General features: G+C 52.5%; 1 protein-coding gene across 1 annotated transcript; it reads right to left on the reverse strand.

Annotated features, from left to right (window-relative positions):
* Positions 1-15419: 15419 nt before the first annotated feature.
* On the reverse strand, positions 15420-18324 carry LOC138922082 (ral guanine nucleotide dissociation stimulator-like). Its single transcript, XM_070258910.1, has 7 exons — positions 18225-18324; positions 17958-18011; positions 17465-17539; positions 16868-16900; positions 16381-16502; positions 16071-16174; positions 15420-15745 (listed from the first exon to the last, which is right to left on the reverse strand). The coding sequence occupies exons 1-7, from the start codon at positions 18285-18287 to the stop codon at positions 15588-15590; spliced, it is 609 nt and encodes a 202-aa protein (XP_070115011.1). The 5' UTR covers positions 18288-18324; the 3' UTR covers positions 15420-15587.
* Positions 18325-24351: the final 6027 nt, after the last annotated feature.

Consider the following 24351-nt stretch of genomic DNA (forward strand, 5'->3'; position numbering starts at 1 on the left):
ACCCCCAAATTTTACTGGTAAAATACTGCTACAATTGAGGGCAGTGGGGATGATTGTGTAGAGAAGTATGGCTCTCGGTGTTGGACTTGTCCTCTAATTTTTGACGTCTGTGTCCCTTGTACTCATAGATGCAGAGAGTTAGTGCTCCAAGGAGGTCTGGAGGCCATTAAACCCAGAGCTCTGTGACCGGGAAGAGCAAGTCCCCACAGGGCAGCCCGGTGCCAGCTTGCTCGCTCCACTACAGTTTAGCTTCTTCATTTTTAACCCCAGAGGACTTCCTTTACTTTCGTGCAAGTTCAGCTGTGCTTTTAAAAGTTTTTATGTATCGGCCAATATTTCCATGAGTTTTGCAGAAGGAGGGTTGGGAGGTTTCCAAGTCCATCATTTTCCCCCAAATTCAGGTCTCCAGAACGTGAGTTTGAACCCTGGCTTCGCTACTTCTAGCTGAGTGCCCTCCAGCAAATTATTTAATCTCTTCTCGCCTTAATCTGCACCCCGGGGAGGGCTGTTGGGAGGATTCATGAGACAGTGTGTGTAAAGAGCCCTGAACCACACCGTTTACCGTCAGTAATGCAGCCCATATAAAAGGAGAGTCCACAGTGAAGTTTTAAAAGTGTCTGCTTTATCTACAGCCCCACCGGGTACCACCCCTTGTTCCCAGTGTAAACCAGCAATCAAAATAGCATAAGTCTAACCTGTTTTGATGGCTCTTTTTGCTGCAAGATACTGATTATCTTTAATATTTGCGATCCATGGGTGTAGTCCTAGTGCCATAGAAACAACCATCTGGTTGGAACGATTTCTTTGGGAAATATATATTCAAGATGCTGCTTTACCTAAAGGTAACATTTTCAGTTGTAAGAGAAAATTTTGAGTAGCTCTCATAGCCTTGTATCAAGAAACTGATTGGAATCCCAAGCTGACGCATTCAAGCGTTCTGATTTTCCCTCAGCTCTTCCAGAGGGAGGACGCGGAGTGAGCCGGGTCTCCAGGACGGAGAGCTGCGCCCAGTGTGAGGAATGCTTGCTCTCACTCCCACCCCTCCCGAGACCCCCCAATCCCCCCTCCCGTCCCCACCCGTCCCCGACCACAGTGTCTCACTGTTAATGTCGGCTTATTATGAATTTGGGTAATTATGAAACCTTGAATGATATTGTGGGTAATACAAATATGATGAATGTTTGAGGTAATTATGAAACACAACACAAGTAGAACTTCTCAATTTGAATATCCCTCTTTTTGGACTTATCAGTATCTTAAGGAATATTTTGGGAACATTACACACTTGGAAATTTCCAAAAAGTGGGAGCAATTTCACGCTAAGCTGTGAAGGAGGCTCATTGACAGCATCTTTCTCTCTCCCCTGGGCTCCATTCCGGTTGCCATTATGGAAATCCACCAGAGAAAAACTCCATACTCTGAAATATTCATCCCTTCGACAAACATTTAAGGCACACCTGTCACGTGGCAGGAACTGTTCTAGGTGCTGGGACATAGCTGTGAGCAAGACGAAGACCGTCCTGCGCTCATGTAAAGTGTGTGCTGTGAGGAGGAGGAACAGTCCATCCAGAAAGGGAAGGAGGGAGGAAGATGGAAACAAAAAGACGGAGGGACGCAGAGGGGAAGGAGGATCTTTGAGAATGTAATTAGCGCTAAGACGACGATAAAAGCGGACAGTGGATGGAGAGAGGGCGCCGAGGTATTCCTTGAGCTCCCTTCTTCAGAGTCTACCTTCTGTGCAACTTGAGGTACACTGATGATAGGTCGATACTTCAGGCACGCACCTCCTTCCAGACACAAACATTTTCATTAAGGTGGCTGCTTTCAGGGGGTTCATTTCAGACATCATGGACGAACCAACGCTGGGGGTAAAGATTTTCCGGCTCAGTCCAGCCGTAGACAAGTAGCTTCTCCGTCTGTGTGTAAAACCCATCTTGCCTTTTTATGCACCATTTAGTTTTCAAAAATTTCCCATCACTCCAACTCCAAATGGTTATTTGTCTGATGACTGTAATTGCATATAATTGAGGGAAGAGATTTTTACTGAACAAAAATCCTGTTGGTTTCTTGACATTTGTTCCAGTCCCTTCTGTATTGGAAAAAAGTGATACTTCAATGCTAACAACTGAGTTGCTCACTACTGTGTGGCATGTGGCTCTCAGGAACGGCGCTGCTGGACAGAAGAACAATGCACGTTTGTTACCTGTGTTTCCACCACGGACATGTTCATGTGAGGGACTAGACGGATTGAAAATTTTCCTACAACTCGGCCAGGTATGACTGTTTTAGCTCCAGGCTCCTCAAAGGCGCCCTCAATCCCGTGAATAGAAAGAGATGGGTACCTCCATAGGTGCATTAGAATTTCCTCCTAAATTGAAATAAAAGTATTTTATTATATGAAAGAATGTTTAATTAAAACTCAGTTGAATTGTATTGCTTGCATCACCAATTTCTGTACATCTGTGACACGGTTAATGGCAAGTTAATTATCGCCTCACTTAGATATGTCTGGACAAACAGTACAAGTGGACTTTCCCCTCAGGACACGAGATCTCTGCTGCCTTCGCCTGCCCAAGCCACTCCTATTGGCGAGGGCCCCTCGTCGCTGAAGTTTGCAGTTACTAGATGGCAAAGGGGCCCTTTCAGAAACTTGGGTTCAGTTATAAATTTCTATCCCAGTCATTGCGATGATAATTTGTGTGCTAAATGTATTTTATTTTTCAGAAGGCTTCAAAGAACTCTGCAGATGTTTGAGCCAGTTTTCAATCTTGCTATGGCCGCTGTAGAGCTAGTCTGAGGAAGAGCTACACTTCATGATAAGAAACTCTATCGCTCTCTTCTGCATGCTTCTCCCTCTCTTGGCTGTTCCCCCAGGAACCAGCCATAGCTAGCAAACACCCTAGCAGGCAAGCGTTTTAGAAAGGAGGAGGAGGAGGAGGAGAAGGGAAAAGGAAAAAATCTAAATTTGCCAGTAACGCTTTCGGCTTTGGGTCTACTTATTACACCAAGGCAGCAGTGACGTGGCAGTCTACAGATTAGCCCCTAAGTCTCTTGGTTTTGTCTAGAAAAATGAACAATTAGCGTCATGGAGCTGGAATAACCTCAGACTATTCTCAATCTTTAAACAGTTAGGGAGCCCAGCTCACCGGCTGCAGGCCGGCTTGGGATTGAGTCCAGAAAACTGATTTGGAAAAACGCATCTGTGAAATGAGCAATTGCTCCACGGTTAGGTGCCTGAGTCCGGTGCCAGTGGGACCCCAGATAAAGGTCTGCTTGATCTAGACCACAGGGAAGTGGCCTTGAAAGTGAAAGTCCCCCTTGGAATTAACATCTGCTTTCAGTTCTAAGATGTGCAGATAAACAGGACACAGTAAATTAAGCCTTGGGAAAATATTTGTTACCATCATTCTTTGTTCAGATTATCCATCAACTTGTGATCATACCTTGGTGTCAAACAGAAATTTCTTAACCTGGCTGCTATTCCGGTATTCTTCTAGGTCCAGGTCAATGGCTTCGTACATTTGTTTTTTCCTCTTCAGTAAGAGGAGCCACGTGGTCATAGATTCCAGGGATCAGAATATGACCCGATGAGTCTACAAGGCTACCTACAAGATACACCCAGGAAACAAAGCCACACGGAGTCACCGGTATGCTGATGTTCTGGCCCTGGAGCAGGATCACTGGGGACTCTCCTGGGCTTGCAGCAGACCTTGTGACCGGCCCTGGTCCCCACAGCAGGGCCACTGACAGCAACTCACATCCCAGAGGTGATGGTCAGAAGAAAGAGCTGGTCACCAGGCAAACTCAGCCTGACTTGGACCCGCGTGAATGTCCACCTTGTCAATGGCGGGATGAAAACACACGGCTCTGCAGTAAATTCCATTGGGTATGACTTACCTGCATTATATCCCAGTTCTCAACTCCACCTTTATATCATAAACAAGCTTCTTTTTTTTAAATTTTATCTTATCCTGAGTTAAAAAGTAACACATTCATTATTAAGAAACTTTTTTTTTTTGAGGAAGATTAGCCCTGAGCTAACTACTGCCAATCCTCCTCTTTTTGCTGAGGAAGACTGGCTCTGAGCTAACATCCGTGCCTATCGTCCTCTACTTTATACGTGGGATGCCTACCACAGCATGGCTTTTGCCAAGCGGTACCATGTCCGCACCTGGGATCCAAACCAGCAAACCCCAGGCTGCCGAGAAGCAGAACGTGCAAACTTAACCACTGCGCCACTGGGCCGGCCCCCAAAATTTTCAATATATATGTTTATATGTATATATATACACATACCTGAGAAACTGAAAACCATCACTCCTTCTCAATTTTTCTCCTCCTACATACACCATAATAATATAATAAATACTCATCTTTAATCAAAAGCATCATATCCCTGAGGTCTAGTCTATGAGATATACATCATGACCACAAAAGCCTCCACAGTGAATAAGAAGATACTCAAATCTGTTCTTTATGAAAGAGTTTTGGACCGATAGGAATGGGAGAAAATCATCAGTGACTATCTATAAAAGAAACAGAAGTCAAGATTTAGCAAACACTGCTCAATATCTTGAGAAAGTACTTATCAAAGATACAATGCAACTAGCAAGTAGACGAACAGAAATGACAGGAAAATGTCTCCAGGGCAGCCAACTTAATCCCCATTCAAGTAAAGACACTTCATAAAGATACGCTTCATATTCTTGATGGGACAGTCTTTCTTGACAATATCAGAAAATTACTGCGAAGCACTGTACTTTCAAATCTTTCTGTTAAAGTCGATAATTACAAAGCACAGAGTTGAAGGCTCTATGAGGATGGATGCCTTCCACCTAGTGATTGGACACCTGCTGTGTTCTAGGCCCCAGAGGAATGAATACACAGGACAGCGCTGTCTCTGACCACAAAAGGCTAAATATCAAGTGTGACCCGACATGAGCAGACCACCAGGTGGCTGGCTCTGTAGAGACACAATCAAAGCCAAGGTAAACACTCTACCAAAATCTACAGTAGTGGGGACGGCAGTAGTGCGATACATAACGGGCTTCCCAGCACTCTGAGAATGATCATAGACAGCAAAGCCCTGAGGTCTGAGGGTGTCAAGGGAGCAAAATGTGAAGCGATGTCATCACTGTTCTGGTTTTCAACCACATCCTCCTTGGGCCCCCTCTCCTGGTCCTCCGAGGACTTTGCCCAGACTTGTGTAATCCCACTTTGGGGACAGTACTGCAGATTGCTGTGCATGCATCAGCCTCCCTGCAGGTCCTGAGTTATGGAATTCTCCTCATTTAGCCCAATCAAGCATGTTGTATACTGAGTAAATGACACAAACTCATTAGTAAAATTCAAGTCAAAATAATAAGCTGAGCACTGAGCGACTGGGACTGTCACTGATTGGCAGTCCACCCTCTAGCACCCTCACCAAAATCAAAACAAAACATCAAAGTACCGCCAATAATACAATCACTAAGTCTTCCCTTTAGGGTATGTCCCTCAACTTCTGCTGGCATTCTTGTGTGGAAGAACAGAGCTGCAAAGATGAATAAGAGACAGACCCTGCTCACAAACCAGCCAGAAAGATGCAGGGTAAAGAAATAACTCTGGGTCCACGTGCAAAGAGCTCTAAAGAGGGGCAAACCGTCAGGAGCACAGAGAGCACACGGTGAACCAGCCAAGGAGGAAGCGTCAGGGAAGACGACGGCATCACAGTGGGGCCTCAGAGGTTGAGTAGGAGGCGACAGGCACAGTCTCAGTGGTGAGAAGAGAGATGCATGTCTGAAACATCCAGATTGACAACAACGAAGACCCGAAATACTCTAGCAGCCAGGATGCTCAGTGTCCATCTTATGACACTGAGCTGTGACATTTTTCCTGTCAATTTAGCTGGTGTTACCAGACATTACCACAGTGCGTGTTTGTGTATTGGGGGATTCAGATGTCATTAGCAAATTAGGCTGTGATTTGAGCAGCGCGGGCTCTCCACATGTCACTGCACATCTCCCGTAGAACTGCCCGGCCCGGTCCTCGGTGTAGGTTTCCACCTCGGACCCTGTTTTCTCAGGACACAAAGCAGCCATCCCAGCTGCTGGCTCAGGCTGTGCCAGCAGACACACATCCTGACAGGAGAGAAGCGACATGTCCTCCTTTTCCTTCCCTTTACATCCTACGGCGCCGTGATAGTTGGTGCGTCCTTCCGGGCTTCAGAAACAGTTCAGACCTTCACCGAGCCTTTCCAATCTAAAAACTTCTTGCCTTTCCCCTCACTTTCCACCAAGGGGGTCATCTCCTGCTATGTTGATGAGTTAGATCATTACAAGAAATACTTGAGCTCACTGCCGCAAAGTCTACAAATATCCCACCATTCTTAACCATCAATGACTCCTCTCCTGATTCCATTGAAAATTCATCTTGATCCTTGGTTTAGCCTAATTGTCTCCCTTCTTCCTCCTCTCTAGAGAAGTTTTATTATTGATTCCAAACGTCATGTTCTCTGCTAGCAATCTCCCCTCCCCTCCCCCATCGAATTCCTTTCACTCATTCAATCTCTTCATTGTTGAAACAACAGCCTCTCCTGAACCCATTTCTCTCTAGTTCTCACCCCACGTCTTCCTTCCCCTTCACAATGAAGCTGAAAGATCAGTGTTCATGGAATTACCAGCTCCTCACTCCCCCACACTTCAGACAATGGTCTGTGTATTAATCAATCTTGATAATATCACAGCTATCTCCCCATAATTAAATCCAAAGAGTGTTTCTGCATCTTTCTATTACTTGGAACAAACGCAGAACCGGGCCACGATTTTCTTTTGGAATGATTCCCTGTCCTCCGTTTCTCGACATCTCAGGCTCCTGACTGCCTGTGAACCAGCTCACACTCCCTGGTGTCCTTCACAGGGTCCTTCTCACACAGCACTATTGCGAAAGCTCAGGACTCAATGTGAGCCCTATTCTCTCCATTGACCCTACGTTGTCTCAGTACTCTTGTGCATTTCTTCTATTGCTTCAATGCCTTCCACTGTTATCTCTATGATGGCGATGTCTAAAAACCACGTCCAGATCTTATTTCTGAGCTATAATGCTCCAGGTGTATGTTATAGGCACCTTAAGCAAACATATTTCCAACGGAAGCTGTTAACTCCCCCTCGCCAACTAGACACCCCTTCACCTCTCGGTCTCCCATCTCGTCTGATGACTACAGTTGACATCCAGGGAGTGATGTTTAACGCAAACTCTCAGAACCACCTGACAGAACAAGCACTGCTGCTGCCAGCACACTGAGCAGTCACCCTTCATCTCCGCCCCAGGATCCACACACGTATTCCTACTCTATACTCCGTTTCAGTTCAAAACGTCAGGTCCTCCGAGATCCCTTTGTTCAAACTGCTGCTGAAGTAAGCCTTCCCTCCCTGCCTGTTGTCTGGTGACTTTCCCTTCAGGCCACTGTGGAACAAATTAGGACATTCTTTTGATTGCATATTGTGTAACCTTTGAAATTGTCTCAAATAATAGTAAAATGATTATAATCACAGTGGATATTTGACAACTGAGATATGAAAGTAGAGAGCAGAATCCTGATTTTATAAAAACAAATGCATGTTGACCTCTGCAGGGAAAGTTCATCCTCTGTCGCACCAAACAGCATCATCCCAGGGGATGAGACAGTGAAGCACGAGGCCTGTGCTCATTAAAGAACAAGGTTCCTGCCAGGAGGCCAGTAAGTTTGTTTTTCCATTGTTTCACCTCACAGTTAGACGCTTTGCGTGCCCTACGTGAGCAATTCATTTGATTTTTTTTGTTTCTTTTCCAGATTGGCGCCTGAACCAACATCTGTCGCCAATCTTTTTCTTCTTCTTCCCCTTCTTCTTCTCCCCAACCTCCCCTCCCCAGTTCATAGTTGTGTATCCTAGTTGTAGGACCTTCTGGTTGTGCCATGTGGGATGCCCTCTCAGCATGGCCTGATGAGCCGTGCCATGTCCCTGTCCAGGATCCGAACCCTGGGCTGCTGAAGCGGGGCACGGGAACTCCACCACGTGGCCGTGGGGCTGGCCCCCCAACTCATTGAATTTAACATGTGCTCTCTCTCTCTCTCTCTCTCTCTGGGTTGTCTTGTTTCAGTTTCGATGGGCTGGGGAGTAAGGTGAACATCCCTGAGGACTCCCCTTGCTGAGTGGACATGTGTGGTCCTGTTGAAAGCCCTCACCCAGTGGGGCTCCTAGAGATGTGACTCAGGGCCACTAATTCCCTTTTGGTGCCTGGCAAACTGGGACTCATCTTCCTCTGTCTGCTATTTGCTCTGTATTATGTCTGCTCCTTTGGAAGACAAAAATTTGTGTCCAAAGGGAAAGTTCCAGAAATGCTTCCAGGGATGATGATGGGACTTTGATTTCCAAGTGAGTATTTCTGGCATCTGATTCAATTCCGTTGTCCTTAATCAAAAGCTGGCTCGTTCTGGATTGGTTCCATCCTTTCACAGCGATAGCACCATCTTCTACGGTCATTACCAAAAATGATCATTTCGTTTGAAAGCTCTTCCCTTAGAAGCCACTGCTGTGTTAGTACTTTATCAAGTTAAAACACTTAATTTTACATGCCTGGGTTTCTGTTTTGGTTTTTTGGTTTTTGAAAGCAGCTGAGCATGTTTGAACTGAAAATGAAAAGTATTTATTATGGAAGTACCCATGCTACCTCATTAGGATAGAATAGGACATATCATTTATTTGTTATAAGATGCGAAAATTCAGAAGTTTTCCCTTGATCGGTAAAATTGCCCCTCTCAAGAAAGGTTTTTTTCTTTATGTTCAGTAACTTATTTTGGAGACCCACGGGGTCATGTCCAGTGAGATAGTTCTGTTGGAGTGAGGATAGTGCTGCTACAACCTGTCCTTCGTGCCACCTGCGACATGCCCTACTCTGCACCAAAGACCAAGGACGGTCCTTCTGAAGACAGGGCTATGTTTGCATTATGAGTTGAGAGATGCTGAAAAGACCTCCTATGGTTTCCCTTATACCCTACACTACACAAATAGACACTTATGCTTTTAAGTCTTGACATTTCATCTCGAGTGTCTGTTAAAACGTGAGTATCTAGGATAGAAAGCGGCTGTCCTCCAGAATCTTACCAGGGTTTCCTGCTGGCCACTTTGGAGGACAGAGCAGAGTGACCCACTAGGGGAGGGGCGCATGACTGCCGGGCCTTGGGGAAGAGCTGACCGGAAGCTGACTCACCAAGGACTGTCCATGCTTGTCTTGGTTTGCAGTGACAGCAGCTGAACGCAACTTAAAGGATTTTAATTTGCATGCAGCTTTGCACAACAACTTTCCATCTTACTTCATCCTCCTTGCTTCCTGTGACATTTGGGGATGGGATAGTTTCAGGGATTCACTGAACTCGTTTACAGTGTTCAAATAGTCTTGTATGATGTGTGCGCTTGTTAATTGAGGTATAATTGACATATACTTTATATTAGTTTCATTTGTACAATATAATGATTTGCATGTATCGTGAAATAACCACCACGATAAGTCTAACTAACGTCTGTCCCCAGACGTAGTCAATATTCATTTTCTGGATGAGGACATGTTGTGTTTTAAGGTGCAGAAGAATCGGTAATGATGTCATACTTTTCCGTATGCAACTTGATGAATTTGAACATAAGTGTCCACCCATGAGACCATCACCACCATCGAGGCCATAAACATATCCATCATCTACCAAAGTTTTCTCCCACCCCCTTTACTATTATCATTATTTTGCTTTAAGAACACTTAACAGAATATATACTCTGTTAGAAATTTTAAGTACAAAACACAATACCGTGAGATTGCTACATTATACGCTAGGTTTAATTTTTAGAGGAACCTCCAGACTATTTTCCATCATTACAGTATTAGTTTACATTCCCATCAACAGTTGCAAGGCTTCCTTTTCCTCCACAACCTCACCAACATTTGTCACCTCTACTTTTTTTGATAATAGCCGCCCTAACCGGTGTCAAGTGATATCTCCTTGTGGTTTTGATTTGCATTTCCCTAAAGATTAGTGATGCTGAGCACCTTTTCATGTGGCTGTTGGCCATTTGTGTGTCTTCTTTGGAAAAATGGCTATTCTACTCCTTTGCCCATTTGTTAACTGAGTGCCTTGGTGTTTTTGCTATTGACCCGAGAGATGAAAAAAGAAAAAAAATGTCCAGGCATTATGGATGCTTCCCAGTTGATGCAGATGATTTTGTCTTTATGGTGATGACAAAATATCGTGTTGTGTGCTTTTTCTTCAGCAGTTATCATAAGACTAGCAGTAGAATGGCAAAGCAGATAATCAGGATCTCCCGGGTTTCCAGTTTTACAACACAAATAAGACGAGTGGTAAGGAATTCTTGATTATTTCAAGGAAATTATTGAGATCACAGTCCGTGGAATGTAGGACTGACAGGTCCACGAGGAAATTAAAGTGAGGACATGGTGATCTGGCATCACTTCCGATCTGAAGGAACAGGTATCTTCTGTATGAATGTTTGAAGACATATTGGAAATCAGGAATTTGTGGTGGATGAATACATTTTCTGAAGGGTTTATTTCTTTATTTAGGAGGAAGATTACCCTGAGCTAACATCTGTGCCAGTCTTCCTCTCCTTTGTCCGTGGGATGCCTCCACAGCGTGGCCGATGAGTGGAGTAGGTCTGCACCTGGGATCTGAACCCGCAAACCTCAGGCCCCTGAAGCAGAACACACGCAGCTTTAACCACTCAGCCATGGGGCTGGACTCTAACTTATTTAGTTGTGAACATGATCGTTTGGGTTATGTAAATGTCAGGACCTGGGAGTGAGTCGCTAAGAGTGGGGTAGTTGATAATGTCACAATTGATTTAGACCCTAAAGAGGCTAAGAGCAACAACTGGCCAATGGGTTAACCAAAGGAATAGTCAGAAAACACAGAAAGGATGGGAATTGGGATCTATAGTAAGCTGGGGGATCACGTGTCCTCAGAGAGAGTGCCAGGACTTGCACAGATGAGAATGGCAAGAGCAATAAAAGAGAATAAAATCACACTGAAACAAGGAGGGGGTGTTACGAGACGGGGGAGGAAAACTGATCTGGAGCAGTCCTGAGTTTTGACCTTGAGCTTTCTGTCCTTGACCCAAATCTGCTTGACGATGTCCTGGGACACAGGTCAGAAGAGCTCCAGAGGGAGAGAGGAAGGGTGGAAGTACAGGGAAACTGAGATAATTGTCCTAAGAAGCCATGCTTCATTTCTCACTTGGGTCCAGTTTCATGATTACTTTTACAGGATGAGAGGAAAAGAAGTGATGATGGTCAAGTCTTCGCAGAGGAAGCTGCGTGATCGTGGGAATCAACCCAAACCAAAGCCCGGATTAAGAATTCCCATCTCTTTGAGGATGCGCAGTTACATATTCAGAAGGCCAGTTACTAGAATGCCATCCCACCCAGCAGTGAGGGGTCGCTGGGAGAGCACGTGGCACCAGCCCCAACAGGTCTGCTGGCAGGAGAGAAGTGGCAAGCCCTTTGGAACTTGCCGTAGCCTTGCAAAATTGCACCTTGCAGCAGAGGTGAATTCCTGCGGGGTGCGCTCGCATGGGGTGCCCCGTCCAGTCCCATACACACCCCTGCCCTTCCTCAGATTTGGCAGAGATGATTCTGGGAACTGGTCTGGGCATCCCATAGCTCCACGGCCAACAATTGCTGGTGACTGTGGAAGATCTGAGCAAACAGGAGGGGACGGGGAAGAGGGCGGGAGAGAGCGATTGTGGACAGGCTCAGCAGCCAGGCAGAGAAAGTGAGCGCCCAAGAAGGATGTGCTGACAGCACCAGGAAAGAGAGGAGACGCTGGTGCCCCTGAGATGGAGCCCGGCACTTCACTGACGTCTCCTTGAAGGGTCCCACGTTTTCTTGCTTGAGCTCTTGCAACTTCAAGACATACCAATCCTTTTCTTTTATTAAACTCCTCTGTGGGACATAGGAAGCATAGACAGGGATTTCTTGTGGAGGAGAGACTGGATTTCAGCTGAGTAGAGCAAGGAGGGCTTTCCGTTTCACGGTGCTCTCGCATTTTCCTTTCCGAAGTATATTATTTATCTGCGCTTGAAAGTCACAGAGAGTTACCGATTCGCGGGATGATTCCGTTGTCGCCCTCACAGCGACACAGTAAAACCTACCTAGTCGGAATGGATCATTCCTTCTGTGCAATACTCCGGTAGACTCCAAAGATCATTTCAAAAGCGCTGGTATATCTCTGTTCTCAAATAAGAGGTCTGCTTCCAGGTCTCCATTTTTCTGCTCTTTACTGCATGTTAATTCAGAGTTGCAAGGAGGAAAGACCACATTTGCCTCAATCTTTAGATCTCTATGTGCTGGAAATTGGATTCACAGAAATGGACAAGGCCTTTGAGGGATCGTGCTGTCAACAGAGACCTTTTCCGGCATCAGCAACGTGACAATAAACCGCTGCTTGTTAGGACTTGATTGTCTATTGGAGGGATGGAGCTTGCAGTATTATGGAAATCCTCTTTAGAATTGCTTACCTTCACGTGACAGATTTATCAGTTTCTGAGAGTGATGTGTTAAAATAACCTAGGGTGGCGCAGGGCTTAAACTGGCCCACTCCACTTTGGAGGCCCGGCATTGGCACGTTCGGGTCACGGTTGTGGACATTCACACCGCTTATCGGGCCATGCTGTGGCAGACATCCCACGTGTTAAATAGAGGAAGATGGGCACAGATCTTAGCCCAAGGCTAGTCTTCCTCAAGGGAAAAAAAAAAAAAACCGAGGAAGATTGGCAATGGATGTTAGCTCAGGGTGAATCTTAGCCCTTGGGCATCTTCAGCTGTGGTCATTTGCAAAATATGTAGACCATGCATGTACTGGGCAAGCCCAGGCAGGACAGCGCAGCCGGCCTCCCGCCTGGGTGCTTGGGGCTGCTTGTTGTGGAGCCTCTGCTGGAACCGTCTGGGTGGATTCAGTGCAGAGAATGATGACAACGGACTGCCTTGCTTCACCCTCAGAGTTTCCCCTGAGTTTTCTCCATCTTGACATGCAAAGCAGACACTGTCTGGAGCCCTCGTGTTCCTCTGGGACTCGGGCTTCCCTCTGCTCCTCAGCCTGGAGAGGAGGAAGCCCACGTGTGGACTTCAGGAGATTCCTGACCGCGTTTTGTGGGCTAGCACGTCCTGGGCTTGAAGTCCCCAGGGAATGAGCAGAATCCAATCCAGGTAGGACTGCCATGACCCAGACCCTTCAGGAAGGCAGGTTATGGTCCCCTAACCAGGCAGAGCACCATGACCAGCCGCGGGGTTTGTGGAGGGCGAAGGGAAGATGAAATGGGTCCTGGAAGAAGGTGCTTATAAATACCAGCTACCGAGAGGGAACCAGCTGCAAAACCGTGCATTTGAGGAGTATGAGTATTATTTCTTGATTCTGTTTGGAATAAGTTAGAGTGCATGATATATTTGTGTGTGAGTGAACATATATATATAGCTCTCTCTCTAAAATTTATATCAAAGTAACATAAAGACTGATGAGATACAGGTGCTGCACATGTGGGCCTCTTTTTGCTGGCGATCAGTTCATTTTTGGCCATTGGAAGCCCAAAGAGGCAGCGAGTTATTGTCCTCTGCCGTCTGGTAGGCTCATGACAAACAAAGCGCTGCAACCAAAGGGTCGGCTCTCAGGAGCCTCACGGCCCTGTGAGGGAAACCCCTTGGACACGGTGTCTTCCTCCTGGGCCTGGACTAGCCTTGGGACTTGGCACTTCTCTTTCTCTGTGGCGGGAAGGTACAGCCGGCTCCGGCTTCCATTTAGAAAGTCACCTTCCTGGATGGCTGTGCCATACCAAGAAGGGCCTGGGCTGCTGGGAACCAGCATTTCTCCTCAGCTGCTGGCCGTACTGAGGAGGCCTCCCTGGCAGGGTTCACGCTGCTGTGTGTCTGGGTGACACTTGCAGCCATCAGAAAGGAGGGGAGAACTCAGAAGGGCCAAGCACTTCCTGCGGTCCTAGTCTTACAGGGTCTTTCCCGGGGTGGGGTGGGGGGGGGGGGGCGTTCAAAATGCCAGGTGGTAACCCTCTAGCTCCTGGTCACCGGGTGGGTTCTTGGAGTGAGCTCGGAGCAGTGTCTGCTCACCACCAGACTGGAACCATTTAAGTGTTTTAATTTTGTCAGGCTGTGTTTACCCGTCATCCGTTTGCTTGCGTTCCCTGCTGGACCCCTCAACCACCCTCCTCTCACGACTCATCTCTGAAAGCTTCCAACGGGAAAGGTTCACACCCACACCATAAACGGAGCATAAGGCTGGGCAAGAGAACACAGCCCTCCGAGGGGCTGCATGGTTTATAGGCTCAGGTCCTCCTGCCCCGTTAGGATGAGTCAGAAACAACATGCCTGAGTGTGTGAACAGGTGATTGCCTGAGACCACACACCTCAGAACCACAGGGGCCCAGATGTCACCCTGGGCAGCGAGGGAGAGTATAGGTCATTCTTTGGCCAGGATTAGGGTATCTAATGTTTGCAAAGCAGACTCCACCCGTGATCCGTCAGACCCTGCCAGGGAGGAGTGGCCACGAGGTACGGGACAGAGAGGCCGAGGCATTCGAGGGAATTTCTGCCCTTCCAAGAATTGCAGAAGGAAGTGCACGGAGGCAGGAAATCCTGGTGGACAAGGAGCAGTGATGCGTCGGGAAGGATGCCCAGATGTAGCCTTCAAAGCTGCATCACAGATCTGTCCCCCTGGATACCAAACTTGCAGGGAAAGGAATTCAGAGCCGTGGACCAGGATCCCAGAGGATTCCAATCCAGGTGAAGGGTGAACATGGAGCCCCCAGAGGGGCCGGGGGAGGGAGGGTCCTGCCTGCCCTTAGTCCATCTGCACATGACCTTCTCCGGCCTTGACCCTCCACATGCACGTTTTGAGCTTTTACATCGTTCTCTGCACTTAGAGCTGCTGCTGTCCAGAGCCTCATTAGAAAACGACAAGTTCCTAACATCTGGTGAAGAGGAACCTCCACAAGAGAAGCCGAAAACGTGGCCTCTCCTCCAAAGGGGTGGAAAAGCAGCCACTGTCCTGGGGCAGGTCGTGGTGCTGGCCCGTGCCATTTTAAAGACACCCGCATTCCAGTGGTTGTTGCTCTGCCTGTGAAAGTACCTCCACCCTCTAAATGCCAGGAGCTCTGGGTGCTGTCTCTGCTCCTGGCCCACGTGAACCACACTGAAATGAAGCCGTCCTCTGAGTAAGGGGGGGCGCGGAGGTGTCCCTCAGTATCCAGGGAGGGGCCTGGCCCTTCTCCCTTCTCTCACATACAATAAGCCGAGACCCTGCAAGATTTCTTCATTCCAGGAGGAACGCGAGAGTCTGTGTCTCCTTGACACGAGCACAGGAGGGGAAAGAACCAGACCGTGACTCGCAGGCTGGAACAGAAACAGGATTTTAACATCAAATTCAAAACTAGCACTAACTACTAACACGAAAGAAATACGGCCCCTTCCCAAGTGGTAAACAGGCGCTGGGGTGGAGCTGCCAGGCCTGTGGGGTGGGGTCGTCCCCTCCCTCTTGGGCTCCAGGGCTCCCAGGAAAAGGCTTAGAATGTTCTTCTCCCCATCAGCATGGGAGGAGCCGGCCTGGGGCCCCGCGTGTTTCCCAGCCGCGTCCCCGCCGCTGAAGAGCAGGCTGCACTCGAGCTGTTGGAAGGACCGGGATCTGCCACTGTTGCTGGGTTCTGCGTCAGGGGTCTGGTGACTGAAGAGAAGACACTGATGATTGGGGGGGTCACACCAGTATCCCAGCCCAACACCTCAGCCCCACTGCATTCTGCTCCAAACCTTGTCCTGAGTGTTCAGTCAACACTACCCCATTGTCCCTGACATGGGAGCTGGCATTTCGCTTCACCCATTTCACAGAAGAGGAAGCTGAGTCCCACAAAGGTCAAGGGAATTGTCCCTCACAGGCCTGGTCAGCAGTGGAGCTGGGATCCCCGTGCCGGCTGTCCATCTCCCTAGGCCCGTGCTTAGCCCGAAGCTTTCCGGAGCCCCTGGCTTCAGTCCCTGCCTGTCTGGACACTCACCGAGCCCTGAGCTGAGAGACGCGCGGTTCTTCTTGGGCAGGAAAAACCGGCGCATCTTGCCGGCCCTCTCCTGTGGGGGCTCCAGGTGGCAGGACAGGCTGTAGCTAAAGGACAGAGGGGACTTTTCAGCTACCGGGAGCCACACCTCAGGTGACCCTCCCAGAGACGGCCAGCAGTTGGAGTCCCAGGGCCCCACGGGTGACCATGCGACAAGCCCCGGGACTGACCCGGAAGCCACGGGCACCGGCTCCCTGGAGCTGGCCATCAGAGAGAGTCCGCCTTGCCCTCACCAACTCCTGCCCCGCCTCACCTCTCATCCTCGCTGAGGGGCTCCATGGCCTCGAACCAGGCCCCAAATCGCTCCTCAGCCTCAATGTGGTAAAGATGGACTGCCTCCTGGAGCAGGAAGATCTGCTCGGTGACTTTGAATTCCTGGGAGAAAGGACATGATGCAGACGGGGCCTGGGTGGGGGACCGTGCTGGGGACTCAGACAGGTGAGAAGAGGGTCAAGGAGCTGGTCTGGGGTCTTGGCCCACATGGGAACCCTCCTTCCCTCCAATTCCGTGCAGGACTTGCTCGTTCTCACAGTTGGCTTGAAATAGCTCCTCCTGCAGGAAGGTGTCCTTGGTGCCAGCCCCTTCCCCCACGCACCAATGGGACGGCTTTCCCAGCTCTGGGTGCCGAACTCTCCCAAGGAAAGCAAGGCCCAAGGCATCGGGCCAGAGAAGGTCTTCCCCGGAGGAGTCTCTGATTGCCACAGCCCCACCCTCCGCACGGGGAGGCCACAGCTGCTCACCTCACTCCTTTTCTCAAAATTGATCTCATTTCCCTGGAAGGCAGAGAGCCAAAGTCCATGAGCAACAGCCCCCTTAGCCCATAGCTAGCCCCCGTCTCCACCCTTTCTCGGGTTGCACTACCAGCAGGGTCGACCAGGGAGCAGGCGCTACCAGAAACGGGAATGGGTCCCGGGCAAGACTCTGAGCTCCAGAGCAAGGAGGCCACGGGGCTATGGCTCAGGGACATTCTAAGACAGCCCTCTCTGACAGACAGACAGACTGAGGCCTCAGGCAGGAAGGGATGCTCAGCCACTCGTGTGCTTCCTGCCTTGGAGGGGCCTGGCTTCACTCCCTGCAGGGGCGGGGCCTGAGGGAGAGGCTGAGTCCAGCTCAGACACACCCTCCAGCAGCTCCGCAGTCAGGCAGCCTGGACTGGCGGCTCACCTGGATCCTATATTCACTCATCACTAAGATGGCCATGACACCCAGCTCCCGGGGTGGCTGTGAGGCCCTCACGAGAGGACTCTGCCAAGGGTTGTGAGCTCAGGCCTCAGTGCAAGTCTCTCCTCCCAAATCTCCGAATCCTGATCCCCAGCTCCACCTCCAGGCTCACTCACCTCCAGGTAATCCTCCATGTTGGTGTCCAGCAGCAGTAGGTAATTGAGGAATGTGCCAAGGAAGGGGATGAGCCCCTGTGCCAGCGGGGTGGAGACGGTGATGAGATCCCGCTCTCAGGAGCCGTCAAAGACCTCTCCTCCACTCCTCACCCCAGCCTCCTGCCCAGCCCAAGCTACCCACCTAGGCGGCCTCCCCCCAATTTCCTCCTCTTCTCTCCTCCAGGAACCCCAAACTCCTCCAGGCACCTCCCAGCAGCCGGCTCTGGCAAAACCCAGGGTACGTGGTCCCCGCCCCTCCCTGTCCCAAATCCGTTGTGCGCCCATCCGTTCCAGGCCTCCTCCTGGTCACTTCCAATGCAGGCATTTCAGGTCTGTGGCACCAGGAGCAGGGCTGGAGGAGAAAGGCTCCCTCTCTGCTGGTAGAGACCTCCGGCTAGGAAGGGGAGTCCCCTCTCCTGCGACTCCTGGGCCCCTCCTCCACAGGCACCCTTACCTTCTGGGCACCTGTGGGGCCCGTCTCCAGGCTGGTCAACATAGAGGTCGCCTCCTGCCAGGGTGTTGACAGGGCCAGTGAGCCGACGCTCCCCTCCAAGTGTCCTCCCAGACCCCTCCCAGATCGGGGACCCTGGACATGTGGCCCCAGTCACCTGGTGCCCCTGCGGCTCCCGCCTCCAGGGTGCTCTGATTCCAGAGCCATCCCAGCTCCAACACTCACTCCTGTGTGACCTTGGGCCCGCCCAGGCCTCCCTGAACCTGTTACCTCGTCTGGAAGGTTTGACGAACTCTGTCTGCCTCCCACAGTCTCCTGAGGCCCAAGCGTCATCTGACCGTCATCACTGCTCTCCGCTCAAGCCTGCCTCTGGAGCCAGGTCCAAGCTCCCCACATTCCTCCCCACCCTTGAGCCTCGGCACCCACTGTGAGGCCTGCACCACGGCTCATCTCCCTCTGGCTCCCAGATGAGGAGACCAAGGCCCACACAGGGGCAGGGACTTGCTCAGGGGGCCCCAGAGGAGAGGCTGCTCCCCCTCCCAGCCACAGGCCCCTGTCTCCTCTGCCTTCACACCACCCTCTGCCCAGCCGCTGACCACAGTGCTGTCCTCGGGACTCTCAGGCTGTGTTCGGGCCCCCAGCTGGGCCGAGCCACGGATGGAGGGAGATGAGGTGTCTCAGGAGGCCTGGTCAAGTGGCTTCTGCCAGCCCCAACGCCCAGGAGTCTCTGATCCCAGGCCGAGGCCAAGGCCTTGCTAAAGCCCTCAGCTCCCTAGGATCCCCTCAGGGAGTTCCCCTGCACAGAATTCTTTCTTCATCCGCTCAGGATGGGGACCCCGAATGCCACGTCTGACTAGCAGGGGAGGGGGCGACCAGGGCACTGCGGGGTGGCATTTCCTTTCTGTTTTACGAGGAAACTTCTGACGTCTGGGCGGGAAGGATCCCTGAAGAAGCCATCAGTTCCCTGGGCACTTGCCCTTGCCCTCCGGGGCACATGTCATCGCCAACAAGGACCTGGGTGAGCATCCCACTGGGACTGTCTGCAGCGCCCACTTTAGGGGCCAGAGTGGGGAGTCACCGAGGGGACACAGATCTGTCCCAGGTCCAGTGTCCGTCCCAAGGCTGGGAAGCCCCTGAGTGCCCCCGGCCCGTGGGATCCGGCAGTGCCCATCCCTCAGGCAGGCAGGGTGCCCTTCTTGCGAGGCACAGTGAAGACAGAAGGAGCAGTGGGGCCCTGGCTTCCTGAGCACAGACTGGGCTGACTTCGGAAGAAAGGAAGCCCGCCCACTCGCTCCAGCCAGTGGCCAGGAGGAAGATGCAGGGCAGCTGATGGAGCAGCATGGAAGCCAGACACCGGCACCTTCTGCCAGGTCCTCAGCCTCCTGGAACAGTCCAGCCCGCACCATTCTATCCCATGCCCCTGGCCTCCTGTCCCAAACTGCCCCCACCTGCCCATGGAGCTAGCACATCCCTCTTCCTGTCCATCTTTTCCTGACCAACTTCACGTGACAGGAGAACCAAAGCTCATCCTGCCGGGTCCCCTCCCCTCTCGCTCCCCCTCCTTCCAGATGTGCAGCCTCCGTCTTACCTTCACCAGCTGCCTCCTGCTCACCCACTGGTCTTTGATGAACCTCTTCAACTTTCGAGAGCTCTTCCTGAGGGGAGAGGAAAGGAGGAAAGAAAACCCGGGGCGGTTGAAGGCGAAATGCCTTTGGCTGAGAACCCGGAAGGTTCAAAGGGCCTGGGGCCTGGACGAGGGTTTTCCCCGGGTTCTTCGGAGCTCTGAGGTCACCGTGGGACTCGGGTGGAGGCTCTCCTGCGGTCACCTGGGGCCTCCATTCCCACTCCGACTGAGCACATTGTTTCTAACAGCGTTGGTTGCCGATGAGGGCTCCGTTGCTGCGAAGTACACCCTTGGAAATCTCCAGTGTGGCTCAATCCAGGATGTGACAAGGGGGGAGCCACTGCCTAGGGTCTCAGAGAGTCTCAGAGACCCGAGCAAGGAGGCCAGTCCCCATCCCTAGGGTCCGCTGCCTCCCAGATGGTCCTAGCTGAATGAGGGGTCCATGGCAGTCGCACGGGGGATGTCTGGTCCGCCCTGGTGGTGCTTGGATGGAGCACGGCCTACCCACCTGGCAACTCGTCCCCATGTCTTTTGCAGACGGCTGATGGAGGGGCTCTGCAGAGCAGACACGATGGCACGCAGGGACGCATAATTTCCAAGGACTCGGCACTCCTGAGGAAGGGAAGGGAATGAGCTGCGACGGCGGGCTGGAGCCCTGCTTCCTCTGGCTTGTGTCCCCTCGTGGGCTTCTGCTGTCCTGGATGAGGCAGATGCCCAGGGAAGCGAGGGAGGGCACACCTGGGAGCTGATGAGTAACGCTCGCGGGCAGGAAGATTTTAGCTCAACCCAGGGCGGGAAGGGAGCTTCCCACCACTGGGACCAGCACTCAAGGTCAGCAGGCCCTTGGCAGCAAGGGGCCTAGGACTTTGCCGAGGCCCAGACCACCGACTTCAAGGCTGAAAGCTGCGAGAGGAGAAGGGGCAGTCCCCCTGACTCCAGGGAGGGGCTCCCTGGGCCCTGCCGCTACTGACCTTGGCCACCTGAATCCACAGCTCGACGACTCTGGCCCTGTCCTGGGCCGTCATGCTGAGGTCCCCAAGGCACGTCGTGATGACGCAGCCGGACACGTGAAGAAACTGGTTGATAGTGGCCCGAACCGTGGGAGCCAGGTACTCCTTGCTCCCATTGGGCCGCTGGCACCACACAAAACCCAGGCAGTGGCGGGGCTCCACCTTCTTGAACAGCTCCTGGGGAGGATGGGGACTGTCACCTGACCCTGCCACACCCGAGCTCAGAGTCTGCAGGCCCCCGCAGCCCCAGGCAGGAGGCACTGGTCAGCTGCAGCTCAGGAACCTGAGGAGGTGGCCTGAAGCTTCTGGGAGTCTCTGGGTTTTGTCTGTGTCCGCTGAGGCCGCCCAGCGCAGGATGACCGAGGACCCAATAGGGGCGGGGAAGAGAAGTCCCATTGGCTCGCAGCCCAGTCTTGCTTCCCCCAAGCACCAGAACACGGCTCACACCTGCCCATCTCAAGGGGCATCTTCCACCCGTTCTCATCACCCCCTGGTCCCACTCCCCTTTCAGCTGCACGTTCCCCCGAGGCAGCAACAACCATGGGCTTTGTTTGCCTGTCTTCCATGTCGGTAAGGACGCACTAGGTGTCTAATAAGTACGGAGGCTGTTGAGGCCTCCTGGGCCGATGGGTGAGTGACCCAGGACTTGGCAGCACTCCAGTGAGCTTCCCTCCCCCACCAGAGGGCTATTCTCTGCCCCGCTTCCTCTCTGTTCGACCTCATCCATCCGCACAGCCACTCTGCCCAGCAGGTGCCCGCCCTTGGTGTGCTCTCTACTGTCCATGTGGGGACAGCAAGGACTTGGGGGCCAGAAGGTGGCCCAGGTCACCCGGTGGGTAAGTGGGGGAGCTGTGACTTGCACCCACATCGTTGGATTGCGGCTGAGGGAACAGGAGGTCTGGGGCAGCTGATGGCCCACCAAGGCGGGCCCCACCTAGCCCAAGAGCCCCGCTGCTCACCGCATCCATCCGGGTCAGCTGCTCGGCCACCAGCTTCGGAGGGAAGTCCAGCAGCTTAGGCCTCTCCTCTCTCAGCTCGGCGCTCGCTTCTGCGGTGACTTCGGCAGCTGGAGGCAGAGATCGTCCAAAAGTCAATGGCGCATCTTGCTCCAGCTCAGAAGCTGGCACTGGGGCTGAAGCTGATGGCGCTCGCTCCGGCCCTGGAGAGGCCGATGGAGGTGAGGCTGCTGGAGGTGAGGCTGCTGGTGGTGAGGCCGCCTCCAGCTCCGGCGCGGAAGGTGGAACTACAGCTGGAGCTGCCTCTGGCCCCGGAGCTGGCCCTTGCTCTGGCTCTAGAGCCGGCAGGAGCTCTGGAACTGGCGCTGCAGCGGGAGAAAGAGAAAGTTTCACCTACGTACCCGACTTTACAAGACAGGAGAGACTCCGCTGTCTTGAAGGGAACCCCAGCCCGTGAACCCCACCGCAGACAGTCTTCCCAGACTGCTGTGCCCTCACCTTCCAGCTCTGCCCTCCTGGGCCCCAGATGTTGCAGCTGGACCTGGGGAAGGTAGGCAGGGCCTCCCAGGTGCGACCCAGGCCAGATGACACGCAGAGAGGCCAGCCGCATCCTGAAAGAGGGAAAGGGCGTGGGCTCCCAGAAATCCTGCATTGGGTCCAGCCAGGTTCCCACCATAGAAGACGCGGTACTGGGCGGAAGCAGTTGGGCCACAGAGCCAGAGGCCTGGCCGTCGCTTCCACACTGTCCTCCCAAGGCACCCTGCTTTGGGTCTGGGCCCTGTGCCTGCCCCTTTCCACCAGGGGGGAGTCCCACCCCGGCGCTGACTCCTGTGTGGCCATCCTGGCAGTGGCAGGCCTGCTCATCCAGCAGGTGGAACACGGGGTTTGTGTGAGTCTCTTCTTCCCACTGCCACTCTTCTCGCAAAGAGGCTGGACACAGTCCAGCCCAGCCCTCCACGCCCTTGTGCAAGTGGACTGAGGACTGAGGCCGATGTGTGAGCGGCTCGCTAACACCCCTTCTCTTCTGGGCCTGCTGGTGGTGGTCAGAAGGGGTGGATATGGAGAAGGGGAAGCGGAGGGAGACGGGACTGTGGTGGGGATGGGTCGCCAGGGAACAGCTCAAGCCAGCCTCCCCTCTGGTTCCCAGGGGCTCTGGGACCCCACCCACAGCTCTCTTTCACTCCTATCCCCTTGCAGTAGAAGCCATCAGACCTCAGCCCTCCCAGAGGAATCAAAAGATGAGTGAGATCAGAGTTGTGCCGGGCCCGCCCCAGCCACAGTCCTCTGTCCTCTTGTTCTCCCCCAGCCCTGTTCTGTGGAGACAGGAGGCCCTCGTCTGGCACTCAAAGAACACTCAGGTCTTTAGTTGGCGCTGGGGTCCATCATGCATGAGAACGTGGGAAGAGGCCTCCAGTCGTAAAGGAGCATAGGAGGGCATCCCCTGGGACAGGCGGGGGACAGGATCTGTGGATGATATGGTGTGTGACTATCTGAGTCTCAGGCTGCTGCGGGGGTCCAGGGGCTGTGTCTGCTTCATTCACTGCGTTGTGCCAAGTGTCTCTAAAGCTCCCGCATGTCACAGGTGCTTAATATACAGTGTTCTCGAATGAACTCCAACCAGAAGCATCCCCGGTAGCTGAGTGGGCCTGGGGCCCCTCTGCGGCCCCGGAGACCCCTCCTTGGCTACTCCAAGGACCCGCCCCACGACCAGCTGCATGGAATCCCACACTCCCTGCCAGAGTGCTTTCCGTGTGCCTTTGCAAACTCAGAAAGGCCCCATCCCAGCGATGGGGGAGCAGACTGCTCTTCATCGGGGAGAGGGAAAGAATAACCAGGAACAACCACGGCACGTCTCTCAGCCCCTTCTGTAGAGCCAGGCCCCAGGGAAGCACCTGCCGTGGCTCATCCCATTCGTGCCCACCAGAACCCGATGAAGTTTATCCTCTCCCACTCCACTTTGCAGAGGAGCAATCGAAGCTCAGAGAGATGGAGGGCCGTTTCCAAGACACACAGCTGGCAGTGGGCAGAGTCACCACTGTGCTGAGGAGGGGCTGGGCACTCACGTAGCAAGTAGGTGGTCCAGGACCCCGTGGGAGGTGAGGACAGCCGCGCAGTCAAACACGATGGTGGTGACGTTGGCCATGTTTCGAGGCGCCAAGGCTGGTCCTATGGACGGCGGCAGCCTCTCCAGCAGGCCTGCCTGGAGGGCCCGCATCCTGCAGGCCTCATTCCGCTGCCCGAGTGACTCTCCGCGCTGGGTGAGATGAGGAAGGACACAGAGTCACCAGCACCAGCGTGAACCTCCAGGATGTCAAGGTCTGGAGGTCCCCCAGGAACTGTGAGCCCCTCAGGGATGTGTGCAGAGGAGGGACAGGATTGCCCACAGCCAACCGGTTTCCAGGCTTGAAAAGTCCAATTTGAGTTTGGGCGGGGGGAGGATTATACGATGAGTTCCTCAGGACACTTGGCTGGCTTGGCAAGGACAGACCGCCCCGCACCAAAGCGTGCGTTAAGAGCACTGACCAGCGAATCCAACACAAACATCCCCATTCTAGAGATGAGAGGACGGAAGCTTCGGGCTGCCAAGTGGCTGCTCAGGGTCCTGTGGGTCGGAACTGAGAACCGCCCTAAGCCAGGGCTGCAGGACTCCCCCGCTCCCCCACCTGAGGCTTCATGTGCTCCTGACATGAAGGGAAATGTCTGGTGGGAACCTCAGCCCTCCCCAGTCGGGAGACAGTGCACGGGCAGACAGACGCTGTGAGGATCTGGCTGACTACAAGAAAGGACGCTGGTTTTTCTTTCTTTTA

Source organism: Equus caballus, unplaced genomic scaffold (genome assembly GCF_041296265.1).
Source record: "Equus caballus isolate H_3958 breed thoroughbred unplaced genomic scaffold, TB-T2T haplotype2-0000448, whole genome shotgun sequence".
NCBI lineage: Eukaryota > Metazoa > Chordata > Mammalia > Perissodactyla > Equidae > Equus > Equus caballus.

Bases quoted from the DNA above. Each gene is read 5' to 3' on its own strand.
- LOC138922082 (XM_070258910.1), bottom strand. From the start codon at position 18,287: ATGACGCTTGGGCCTCAGGAGACTGTGGGAGGCAGACAGAGTTCGTCA. The intron at 16,901-17,464 runs GTGAGTGAGCCT...TCTGCCTTCCAG, and splicing joins ACATGGAGGATTACCTGGAG to GGAAATGAGATCAATTTTGA. The intron at 15,746-16,070 runs GTGAGTGTCCAG...TCTTCTCTTCAG, and splicing joins GTCTCTCAGCTCAGGGCTCG to TCACCAGACCCCTGACGCAG.